At 43.6% G+C, this 13433-nt stretch overlaps 1 protein-coding gene across 1 annotated transcript in view; it reads right to left on the bottom strand.

Moving 5' to 3' along the window:
• Positions 1-13433, bottom strand: part of arhgef9a (Cdc42 guanine nucleotide exchange factor (GEF) 9a) — a 212393-nt gene that overhangs the window by 187227 nt on the left and 11733 nt on the right. Inside the window, exon 3 of the mRNA XM_067996679.1 lies at positions 8549-8679. Coding sequence (XP_067852780.1) covers positions 8549-8679 — 131 coding nt within the window. The remainder of the gene's footprint in view (positions 1-8548; positions 8680-13433) is intronic.

The raw sequence follows: 13433 nt of genomic DNA, 5'->3' as shown, positions 1-13433 counted from the left end.
CAGTGGCCCAGCCTACAAATGGACTCTCCTTGACCTGCACCAGCAGTTGGGGTATTGGGCAGCCTGACTAGGAGCTGTGGCAGCAATGAGACTATGGAGGAATCCATTCCAGCACGTGCAGCACAGTCGCCAGTGGCGTAACCGCTGATGTGAGTCCTGCATGGTGTGTTGCCTCCCTGGTACCAGGGTAAAGGACATCACGGAGAGGGTGCAGAACAGTCTGCAGGGGGAAGGGGTGCAGCCAGAAGTCATGGTCCATGTGGGTACCAACAACATAGGAAAGAAAAGGGATGAGGTCCTGCAGTCAGAGTTTCAGAAGCTGGGGAGGAAGTTTAAAAAACAGGACCTCAAAAGGTAGTAATCTCTGGCTTACTTCCAGTGCCACATTCTAGTGAGTACAGAAATAGGAAGATAAGGCAGGTTAATGCGTGGTTAGAGACATGGTGCAAGAGGGAGGGCTTCAGATTCTTGGGCCATTGGGACCAGTTCTGGGGCAGGAGGGACCTGTTCAAGATGGACGGGTTGCGCCTTAACAGAGCTGGGACCGATGTTCTCTCGGGGTGGTTCATTTATTTTTCTGTTTAGGCCCCCTTTTATAAGTGAGGTGCATCTAGTTTTTTTTTCTCTTTTTTTAGGCCACCCTTTAATAAGAGTGGGGGGGGGGGTTAGGTTGTGTTTCATGTGCAGCAAATCAAAAAACCAAAATAAGTGTCAAATAATTATTTTATTATATCGATCCAGGATGCACTCCAGCCCCTGCGGTGCCCACCGGTCGCGGAAAATCTCAAGCGTACCTGCAGACACTGCGCGGGGATGTTCATTAATGCTGTGGGGGAGGGTTTAAACTGCCCTAGTATTCCCATGGTTATCTTTATAGCGCCTTTCAGCCGGAGTTTGTGGCAGGTGGATGGGTATCATCAGCCATGGCAATAACAGATAGCCCTTGTCCCTTAATTGCCATCCTAGGACCTGCAGCTCTTACTCAAAAGTGTGAAGATTTTGGACTGACGCAGCATGAACACATCATGGCTGCTCCCAGGGTACCGTGCACACACCTACATAATTCGTAGATGATGGTCACATGCCAGTTGAACACAATCAGTGATAACACTACCTGTTCATAACAGGTGCTGGCTGGTGTGGCCGTGCCTTAATAGGTACATGAGTGCAGTGAAAAGCAGCCTGGACTTGTGGCAACCCAGAAATTGATAAAAATTTCACTGCTCTTCATGTTGACTGGCGGCATCGATGGGGAACTTGATGTACTTGTTTGCCTTATCGAGCAGAGCATCCATTACTTGCTTTATGCAGGCACGTGCAGTCGACTCGGTAACATGTGCCATGTCTCCCACTGCAGCCTGCGAGGACCCTGAAGCAAATAAATTGAGGGCAGCTGTCACTTTGACTGCCACTGGCAGAGTGTGACCAGATGGCAAAAAAGGCTTCTCCTGCAGGAGTCGGTACAGGTCTGCCACTGTCTGCCGGGGGAACCAGAGCCTCTTTACACATTGCTCCTCGGTGGGCTCCTGGTGACTGATTCTGGGTCTGTAGACCCTGTGTGAAGGGTAGGGTCAACTGCGGACAATCCCCCTATATGGTGCTCTGACAGCACATGCTGCAGCTCCAGCATGGTCTCCTTGTGGTGCTGCTGCTCTTCTTCCTCCTCCTCTGCCCATAATTGGGTTGCTAGAATCATTCCCATTCCTTCACCTCACTCACCCTCCCTGAAGGCAAAGAATGAATTCTGCCAAGAATTAACAAAGATGTCTTTGTTCTAATCAGTACTGAAGTTGCAAATTTTTCCACAGCACATAAAGAATATCAGGTGTACTGACCATTTTCTCTGCAAGTGCTTGCCCCTTTAAATCAGCCACTTAATTGCTGATTTCACCAAGGATTGTGGGATGGTCCCACCCCTCGGTGTTAATTCTGTTTTGCTGGCCAAAAATTGCATCAGAGTGCTAATTATGTCTTAGGTCCCTGATTACCATAAGGTTATTCGGCTACTGGCATGATCAGGCAGCTGCCCAGGCTGCATACTGCATGGATAATAAGAGTCTAAATGGGATAGAGGAGCAAAGGGATCTAGGGGTACAGATACACAAATCACTAAAAGTAGTGACGCAGGTTATTAAAGCCATAAAAAAGGCAAATCAAGCACCGGGGTTCATTTCTGGAGGGACAGAATTATATAGCAGAGAAGTTATGTTAAACTTGTACAGAACCGTGGTTAGACCACACTTGGAGTTCTGTGCACAGTTTTGGTCTCCATATTGTAGAAAGGATACAGATGCATTGGAGAGGGTGCAAAAAAGATTCACAAGGATCTAGAACTGAGAGGATATCAAAGAAACATAGAATGGTTACAGCAAAGGAGGAGGCCATTTGGCACATCGAGCCCGTGCTGGCTCTTTGTAAGAGCAATCCAGTTAGTCCCATTGCCCCGCTCTTTCCTCTTAGGCTGCAATTTTTTTCCCTTCAAGTGTTTATCCAATTCCTTTTTGAAAACCACAATTGAATCTGCTTCCACCACCCTTTCAGGCAGCGCAATCCAGATCATAACTGCTCACTGCGTAAAAACGTTTTTCCCTCATGTCTCCTTTGGTTCTTTTGCCAATCACCTTAAATCTGTGTCCTCTGGTTCTTGACCCTTCCGCCAATAGGAACAGTTTCTCTTTATTTACTTTATCTAAACCCTTCATGATTTTGAACACTTCTATCAAATCTCCTCTTAATCTTCTCTGCTCTAAGGAGAACAACTCCAGCTTCTCCAGTCTATCCAAGTAACTGAAGTACCTCATCCCTAGAACCATTCTAGTAAATCTTTTCTGCACCCTCTCTAAGGCCTTCATATCCTTCCAAAAGTACGGAGCATAGAATTGGACACAGTACTCCAGTTTTGGCCGAACCAGAGTTTTATAAAGGTTCAACATGACTGCCTTGCTTTTGTACTCTATGCCTCTATTTCTAAAGCCCAGGATGCCGTATGCTTTTTTAACCGCTTTCTCAACCTGTCCTGTCACCTTCAAAGATTTGTGCACATATACCCCCAGGTCTCTCTATTCCTGCATCCCCTTTAGAATTGTAGAATTTAGCTTATATTGCCTCTTCTCATTCTTCCTGCCAAAATGTATCACTTTGCACTTCTCTACGTTAAATTTCATCTGTCATATGTCCCACCATTCCACCAGCCTGTCAATGTTCTTTTGAAGTCTATTACTATCCTCCTCACTGTTTACTACACTTCCAAGTTTTGTGTAATCTGCAAATTTTGAAATTGTGCCCTGTACACCTAAGTCCAAGTCATTAATATATATCAAAAAACTAGTGGGGTAGTACTGACCCCTGGGGAACAACACTGTATACCTTCCTCCAGTCCGAAAAACAACTGTTCACCACTACTCTCTGTTTCCTGTCACTTAGCCAATTTTGTAACCATGCTGCCACTGCCCCCTTTTATTCCATGGGCTTCAATTTTACTGACAAGCCTATTATGTGGCACTTTATCAAACGCCTTTGGAAAGTCCATATACGCATCAACTGCATTGCCCTCATCTACCCTCTCTATACTTATTAGGAAAAGGTGAACAGGCTGGGGCTCTTCTCTCTAGAAAAGAGAACACCGAGGGGTAATCTGATAGAGGTCTTTAATGAAAGGGTTTGATAGGGCAGAGAAAATGTTTTCACTTATGGGGGAGTCCAAAACTAGAGGCATAAATATAAAATAGTCACTAATAAATCCAATAGGGAATTCAAGAGAAACTTCTTTACCCAAAGAGTGGTAAGAATGTGGAACTCGCTACCACAAGGAGTACTTGAGGCAAATAGCATAGATGCATTTAAGGGGAAGCTAGATAAGCACACAAGGGAGAAAGGAATAGAAGGGTATGTTGTTAGGGTTAGATGAAGTGGGGAAGGAGGAGGCTGGTGTGGAGCATAAACACTGGCATAGACCAGTTGGGTCGAATGGCCTGTTTCTGTGCTGTAGTTTTGATGTAACATGACAGTATACAGTATGGAAATGGTAAATCCAAACACTATTCAAATTAAATTGTGATTGTAGGATAAAGGGACATAGGTTAAAACTAGTGAAAGGCAAGTTGAGGACTAATAGACAAAGGGTAACCAACATATGGAGTGGACTTCTAATAGATTAACAGAGGCAAAAACACAGCAATCATTTAAGAAACAGTTGAATGCCGTAATAGGGAAATTGTAGGTTCTTTCTGGATGGATGAGCCAAATGACATTACTCATCCATATCCATCTTATGATCTTGAGAGTGGCTGCTACATTTTCCTACACAACAATCACAACACTGCAAAAGTAATTCATTGTATGAAGTGCTATCAGGTGTTGCTATAAGAAAGAGAAGACTTGCATTTATTTAGCATCTAATAATATAATATTAAATACTTTATCGTGTGTAATTTCTGCTGCAGTTTGTACATATTAAACAGGTGTGGTACTGTCTTCTGGGTTAAAATAATTCTGTGCAATATGAATAACACTGTGCATCAACACTTTTTGTATGAAATTCCTTGGTCTACTATTTTGATTGACATGTTAGTCTATTTTAACAGACAGGACTTTCACACAAACGTGTTAACAGGTTCATCACTGATATTGCTTTCACTCCATTTATGTATGCTGAAGAACCATGGCATTGGAATTCAATGACGCCATGCCCGTTTTACAGGTGTACAACAGGCACCCAAACCTCCCACATGACGGATGGCATGCGCAGGCACATCCTGTGTCAGAACTGCGCCACCTGGCATATTGGTAAAGTCTGAAAAAAAGGTGTCAATATGAAAATAGCGGGCCTATTCCTGACTCAGGACCCCTTCTCGAAATTGGGCTGCACCGAACGCAGCCGGCGCCGGGCTTGCTGCGTTCAGGATAACCAAGTCTACTTGCAGCCTAACAAGCGGTCCATAAAAGGACCGCTGGAGGTCACCACCAAAAAGGTACATTTTTTTTTAAAATACTTACCTGACTGTGGAGACGAAAGGAGAAAGAGTGCTCCTCCCGACTCCACAGCGGCCCTGAAGAACATTGCCGGCCTCCACTCAGCCCCTTCCTGATTGTCTCCGCCTCTCCTGATCTCCTCCCACCCTGCTGAAAATCATCCTTGTGGAGCCAAGAGGAGCAAGGTGTACCCCCATCACCACAGTGCTCCGCTCTACATTGCCACTCCACCTCCTCCCCCACCCACCCCTGGGATTTACCTTCGGGCCATTGCTGGCGAGGCAACTGGCCTGATATTCATCTCCTTTAAATGGACAAGATGCCCTTGGAGATGCGACAGGTGCCGGCAGCTTGCCCAAACAATAATAATGAAGTCCGAAGCCCAATTCTGGACTGGCCTCAGGCCTCCCGGTTTAGGTGCGCGCTCTGTGAGTGGCGCCCATTTCAGGCCTGAAAACAGGCCTAAAAGGAATTTCTGGTTTATGATGTTTTTACAACGCAATAAAAAAAGTGCAACACTATTAAATAAAAATAACACTCCTTAAATGTGAACATTTCACAAATTTTGCAATCTCTTGGTTCTATTCCTATTTCATTAAGCACGACGTCAAATAGTCCAAATTCTTCTCCAGTTTTTTTTTAAGTGATTCATCCAATCTCCCCCAGATTTACACAAATAATCTATAGTGGATAAATGATGGTGTATGGGGGTGTATGCAAAATAAGCCATTGAGTGATGTCAGACCTTAATAAGTCAGGAGTTATGCAGGTGTAAGTGACTCATGAGATCCTACTACACAAATATTAGATTTTTTTCATGCATCACTTCCCAAACTATGTCTTGACACTGGTATTTTTCCCCAAAGGTGTTTTTTCTCCAATTTTCTCCCTTCCTGTCCTCTCCTGATTCTTGCTAGGGTACAATTAGGGTGGTCCTGCAGTGGTCATTCCTCAGGTGTGATGTGAACAGCAGCAAGCTACTTCCCCATGGAGGATATTGCAGCCAAGCCAGAACCTGTCCACTAATGTTCACTTTCAAGTACCTTCCAGACTGAAACTTCCTTAAACTGTGTAGCATCAAAAGATAATTCTGACAAATTAAGAATTATTGGGACCAAAAATCTACGGGCTACAATCCCAACAGTTATGCAAAGTTAGCAAAAGGGCATCTCATTTGCATTGGGTCTGCAGGTGCCCACGCCAATACAGGCACATTTTGGGTGCCCACCTTCCCTTTACTGCCAGAAACTTGGTCACACTTTCAATACCCACAAGCTGATGTAAAACTTATTGTAAATAAAAATTTTGGCCATCTTCAGGGGTCCAGGCTACTTCCCTGGTCTGGACCCCTCCGGCCCACCCCCACATTCCAGCAAGGCCCGTGTGCCCTTCTGGAGACTGATACCCCTCATTTGACTCAGTGTTCCGGCCTCTAAAGATACGGATCCCATATTGGCCAGGGAAGGTAGTTAAGATCCAACGAGGTCTTTCTGAGTTCTGTGATTTTTTTAGTACCTTAGACAATAAATCAGAAGTGAGGGTGAGGATCTCATCACAAAACCATCTATCATCACCCTCTGTGTAGATTTAGAAAAAGGTATGCTATGAGATGGATATCCTCCCAATCAGCTGTTTCAATTTAATAATCACTGGTTGATAGTATCAGTAGGTTTTGATTGAGACACAGCAAATATGTATCTCAACTTGAATGGTGTATTTTAATATTCAAAGAATGATTCCAGCATTACTTACGAACATGAACATTGTTAAAATTTTTTTTGAAGATTTGACTCTTGTCTGAATAGTGTGCACCATGACAGCAGGTCATCGGTATCTCACCCAAAGTGTCATTCTTCCTGTGTGAGCCTAGACAGTGAATGTTGACAGGCTATTTATCCATGGAGGAAGACATTATGGCCAAGCCTGATCCTGCCCTCACCAACATTCACAATTATTCCAGTAGGGGCCACTGGAGTGCAATCAGTTATGAGAACTTTGACTTAAATATATTTTTTCCCTTCCCTAATTGAAGGTCACTAACTAATGAACTTCAAATTAAAAATGTAACCTAAAACTAACATGTACTTAAGGATGGTGGGGGGGGGGGGGGGGGGGGGTGGGAGGAGCCCCTAATGCTGAGGCGATATCTTTAAGTTTTGTATCTCGTGAATCTTTGGAATTCTCCACCCCAGAGGGCTGTGAATGCTGAGTTGTTGAGTATATTCAAGATTGCGATTGATATATTTTTGGACACTAAGGGAATCATGGGCTATGGGGATAGGGTGGGAAAGTGGAGTTGAGGTGGAAGATCAGCCATGATCTTATTGAATACCGGCGCAGGCTCGAGGGGCCATATGGCCTACTCCTGCTTCTATTTCTTATGTTCTTATTGTTCTTATGTAAATGTTTATACAGGAGATTCAGTCAGTATGGAGAAAACTACATAATAATATTTAAAACAGGAGTTCAGAACATGGCCTGCTGCAAGGAAATGTCCTATCGCATATATTTTCATATGGGGCCTGTGAACCATTATGTACCTCTTGTTACCACCCTGCACCCCAGCCCCTCAGCCCCCCACCACCACCCCCCCCCCCACCCAATCCCTTTCCAATGTTCTCCCTTTTTCCCCTAGGGGTTCTCTAAAGGGATCTCAAGAGATTCCTGAGGTCATCAGATTTCTGTTTGCCTAAAGCCAGGCTTACTTCAAGTTGCAAGCACAGTGTCTCGAGAACTCTGTATTCTATACTTTATTCGTGTTTGTTGATTTACTAGCTTGCCATTTCTATTGTTACATATTAAGAAAAACACATCTTCTGCAATAATGGCATTGCTTTCCTTTCAGTAGCTAAAACTTGATTTTAGAGGCAAGGATAGAGGGTTCCCAGGCATGTGTCAATTTGTACAGGGGGTCCCTAGACAAAAAAGTTTCAAAACCAAATGTTCACATCATTGAATATTTATTTCTTCAATATTGCATTTGTGAATATCTGTTCAGCTCATCAGCAGAATGATTTTAAATGGTTACAATCCATCCCTCCATTAGAAAGGTTCCAAAAAGTTGCCAGCTAGTGCAATGAACCGCTAGTCAGCAGACTTGAGTTCAAATGCTAGTCTGTAGACAGAGGCCTCACCTAATTAGTGAGTTACATTCCTTGCAGGTGGTTCATCCCTGAGCAAACGGGAAAACTGAGTTTGCAGGTTGGACAGGCTCTTTGCTATTCAACTGCACCTCCTGCTGGAACCACCAAGAAACTGCACTGATAATATCAAAGGTGATATTTGTTCCCTGAACCAGCTCACCCTCCAAAGAATAGCAGCAGAAAAGAAAACAGATGAGGGAGAAACAATTGATTATTATGTTAGTTTTGTACTGGGAAGCAAAGTCCTGTGATACAGCATTATAAGAAATGGTCAGGAAATGGTCAAAAGCCTCTGGCCTACATGCTAAAATAAGAGCAGTGGAATGCACAACAATGAAAAGTGGCTGAAGGCTGTTTAAGATTTTAAATAGGGTTAATCCTCAATTCTTAGAGCATGAATAAATTAATAATTCTCTGAGGAAAATCTTTCTTACCTTATTCACTAGCAGTTGTTCTGCACCATGCTTCAGAGGCCTGACAGTGCCATGACAGAAACCAACATAGTCTTTATTACTCCCATTGCTTTCATGGATCCTTGACATCTCAGTTCCAACTGCAGCATCAGCTGCAAAGGTAAAGTACCCATAATGTAATACAATATGTCATACAGTGACCAACTACAACCTTTGCCACTCTCTGTTGCCAGGTGACCTTAGTTTAACTCTGGTTTAGCTCAACAAATGTTCACTGGGGGTGGAACAAAGAATTTTTTATAAATTGTGTCTAATAAAGCTTGACTAATTACTTATCTCATGATTAATTGTTGTGACCGTACAGGCATACTTCTGTGAGCCATATGAGTCACACACACTGAATAAGTAAAATACAACCTGCCACTTTATAAGAATTTAATTGTGTAATTTATACATAGTCACACATATTTTGTAACCCCAACCTAAAACTTAATTTCAGAAGAGTATTCCTATCACATTTACATAACATTTCAAAATCCCCCATATTCTTCAGTCTTTGTGCTGTCATGTCAGTGTTCGGTTGCTGAATAAGCACCAATTACAAGTAGATTTGGAACAGCAATCTGCCATAGGTATATGTCAGTTGCAACTTGATTAAGATGGAAAGGACTTCTTCAACTTGTGACCCATAACAGTCAGCAGAATGAGGAGGCTTTTCTGTCTGGTGTGGATTCAGATGTAGGTTTGAGAGGTAAAAGGGAACACTACTTTGACCCATTGGATTTTGAAATATGTATAGCTGATTTTAAAGGTATTAAATTGAAATATATTAAATAGCTCTAACCACAAAAAATTACCTCAACTACATCTATTCCAATTAGAGGACATTCTCCTGTCTTCTTTAAATTGAAAAACCAAGTGAACAGCCAAATCCCCTAGTGCAGGACACCACCAAGGCTGAAAAGAGTAGCAGTGTAAAGCACAAAATAATGATTAAGGTTATATTCCTCCCCACCCCATGCCCTTTCGCCCCACCAGTGGGGCCGATCCTTCAGCTGTCTAGGATCCATGCTCTGGAATTTCCTCCGCCTCTCCATTTCCATTTCCTCCTTTAAGACCCTCCTTAAAACCCACCTCTTCCCTCCTAATATCTCCATCTTTGGCTTGGCATCCATTTTTTTGATTATACCTCTGTGAAAAGATTGGGATTTTTTTTTCTACATTAAAGGTAAATGCAAGTCGTTGTTAATCTTCAGTCTCTGGTTTTTCCCACCTGTATCCCATTACCAATGCCAGAACCTTTTCTGTCAAAATTGATCCTGTTGTTCTTTGTGCTTTCCCATGGGTTCCAGAAGATTTTTCCCTGCCTCCCCTCCATGGAAATATTGGCCTCACTTCTTAACAACTTCCCACCCTCTGTTCCTGGCCCCAATCCAAATATTGACATTCCATCTCTCCTTCCTGCTGTTGCTGACCAACTTCCTGCCCTCCATTCATGTCCCCTGTCCAAATATCTGGGGGACACTTCTCTTTGGGTCTTCCTGCTATTGCTAGCTGACTTTTCACTTTCTGTTTCTGGACCTGTTCCAAATATCGACACTTCTTCAACTATTGCTGACACCGATTCAAAATCTGTAAACCATTCCATCAGGCTGCTGGAGATAAGATAGGAGACTCAGAAAGGAAAAGATAAGCAATGGGTAGCTGCCAAAGGGGATGGGTGTTTATGAAGAGGAGGAAAGGAGATGCGGGTGATGGAGGGGAAGAAAGGGCTTGAGGGTGAGGGAGGGAGATAAAAAGGACAGAAAGAAAAAGCAATGGTTCAGGGAAGGGAAGAAAAAGTATGTGGGTATGGCGAGGAAGAAAGTGTATGGAGGTGAAGGAACAAATGAGATCCAAAGTGGGGTGTGAGATAGAACAAGATGTGATGGGGATAATGGAAAGGACAATGGAAAATATGACTCGGAGAGGGGATGCAAGGCAATACCGATCATAGTGATTAAATTAATCATGTTTAAACAATCAAGGTGGATTCAAGCCTCGGATGCTGGCAGGAAAGTAGGAAGGCAGAAGAATAGTAATAGGTTGGAGTAAGTGGAGGTGGGGGGAGGGAGGAAGTTCCTGAGAGCAAAGGAACAAAAGGTGGCATGGCTAGGTAACAGGAAGAGGAGGAGACTGGAAAGAAGGGCCCAAGAGGGACTAAAAGAGGAAAAGTAAAGTACACAGAAGGAACAAGCAGTAGCCAAAATACACCCGATATTCAGATTACATTGGCATGGCAGAGATTAGGAGAGACATGCCCTGATCATAAACAGGGGACAGGGAGGAGAGGATATGAAAAAAATCCAAAGTTGAAGCCTGAGATCCTGTGGTGGAATGAGGTTGAATTGTAGACAGGGTGGAGTCATCCTAGAGTGTCCACAAATTGAATCACTCCTAATCCTCCTGGCTCTCAAGGAAACAGAAAAATGTTTTTAAAATAACTTACCTTCTGGCCCTGGATCCACTTTCCAACAGGTTTGGCCTGGCAGGGAAACCACCAGGCTTCTCCGCATGGGCCTGGGGTTAAGATTACAGTTGGGCCCCAATGGCATCATCGACGCCCTACCTGCATATTTAAACAAGAACCCTGCTGGCTTCAGGCAGTTGTCCTTGGCACCTGCAATTTTAAATTGCAGTCGGCAGGATCGGGGCAATGGATCAGCGTGTTAGTCTCCCACTCCATTTTAACTGCCTGCCCACCCTGTTTCTGCTCTAGATCAATGGGATGCTTGATGATTTTCTGGATGTTACACTGGCAGTAGGACTGGATTTTTGGGCACAACCAGAGGACATGTAGGATTGTGCTTTGCCCACAGCAGGCTCTGCAAAACTCTGCTCTGACTCAAGGAGTTCCACTTGTGCAGGTGCATAGAGGTGTAGTATGTCCTCAGGTTCATTTGAATTTGTCCTTTTAATGTATTATAAACTGAGACCTTGTGTACTGCTTCACAAATGGAATCCCAATTGTTGTTGGATAGGGTTCAGTCCAGGTCTCTCTTCCAGGCTATTTTTGGTGTGTTTGGATTTCTGGACACATGGAAATCAAGATTTTATATAGCCCCAAAGGTAGTTTTCTTGTGCTTTTTGGGTTGGAAAAAAAGATTGCTGCAATGGATTTATCTGTGTGAATCTGTGCCTTTTTGCTTTACCTGTCTTCTGATCAATTAGTTTTCATTGTAAACAAAGTTAGGCAATTCCTGCGTTAATGCCATGTGCAATAAGTGTATGTGTGGATCACTGAAATCTGAAAGTCTTAGATTGGACCTTATGTACTAAAAACAAAAGAGAGCTGTTAACCCATGCTGTTGAAATGTTCTCAGCAAGCAAGAGAAAAAAGAATATTGCAAGCTTCAAGCAGTTAAGTCAAACCCAAGCTATTGGTGAAACACTGTTTGGACATTCCAAAATGTGAGTTATGTCAAGCAAAACTAAACATGACAGAAGCTGATATCTGTATACCTCCTCCAGCAAAATTTAATTTTTGTAAGCCTGAGGTATGGCTGAGCTGGAAAAGGCATTGGGAACACTTTCACATCACATCAGCGGACAGAGCAGAATTTAGAAGGTAAACACCAACAACTTGCATTTATATAGCGTCTTTAATGTAGTAAAACGTCCCAAGGCCACCCTCTTGCACCCTCCGTAAACTTAAGCTCATCCAAAACCTTGCTGCCCATATTCTAACTCGCACCAAGTCCCGTTCACCCATCACCCCTGTGCTCGCTGACCTATATAGGCTCCCGGTCCAGCGACGCCTCGATTTTAAAATTCTCATCCTTGTTTTTAAGGAGCGATTATCAAACAAAATTTGACACCGAGCCACATTAGGAGATATTAGGCCAGGTGACCAAAAGCTTGGTCAAAGAGGTAGGTTTTAAGGAGCGTCTTAAAGGAGGAGAGAGAGGTAGTGAGGCGGAAAGCTTTAGGGAGGGAATTTGAAGCTTAGGGCCTAGGCAGCTGAAGGCACGGCCACCATTGGAGCGATAAAAATTGGGGATGTGCAAAAGGCAAGAATTGGAGGAGTGCAGAGATCTCGGAGGGTTGTAGGGCTGGAGGGGGTTTCAGAAATTGGGAGGGGCGAGGCCATGGGGGGATTTAAAAACAAGGATGAGAATTTTAAAATCGAGGCGTTGCTGGACCAGGAGCCTACATAGGTCAGCGAGCACAGGGGTAATGGATGAACGGGACTTGGTGTGAGTTAGGATATGGGCAGCAGAGTTTTGGATGATCTTAAGTTTACGGAGGGTGCAAGATGGGTGGCCGGCCAGGAGAGCATTGGAATAATCGAGGTAACAAAGGCATGGATGAGGGTTTCAGCAGAAAATGAGCTGCGGCAGGGACGGAGACAGAGATGTTACAGAGGCGGAAGTAGGAGGTCTTGGCAATGGAGAGGATATGGGGTCGGAAGTTTAGCTCAGGGTCAAATAGGACACCAAAGTTGCGAATGGTCTGGTTCAGCCTCAGATAGTGGCCAGGGAGAGGGATGGAGTCAGTGGCAAGAAACGGAGTTTGTAGCGGAGTGGTTTTCCCAATATTTAGTTGGAGGAAATTTCTGCTCATCCAGTACTGGATGTCAGACAAGCAATGCCAATGGAACAAATATATATTTCTAGCAATGCATTATCACAATGACAATGGGTGCACTTTTACTACCACTTGTATGTCAATGCAAAGCAGCTTTGGGTGTGCATCAATACAAAAGTAGTGGGTTTCCACCCAGTTTAACACCAGACTGATCTGTTGTTGCATTTGAAAAATACCCTGGTTTCCCACTGGGCTACTTAGAACTTTATAAACATATTTTTCAATGTTTTTAATGTGAGTTGAAAGAGGAAACTCCTGCCGTGTCTTGTTACACTAACAA

The sequence above is a fragment of the Heptranchias perlo genome, chromosome 15 (genome assembly GCF_035084215.1).
Source record: "Heptranchias perlo isolate sHepPer1 chromosome 15, sHepPer1.hap1, whole genome shotgun sequence".
NCBI classification, from domain to species: Eukaryota; Metazoa; Chordata; class Chondrichthyes; order Hexanchiformes; family Hexanchidae; genus Heptranchias; species Heptranchias perlo.
Note: the sequence above shows the minus strand (reverse complement) of the source record. Positions and strands in the feature narration are given on the sequence as shown.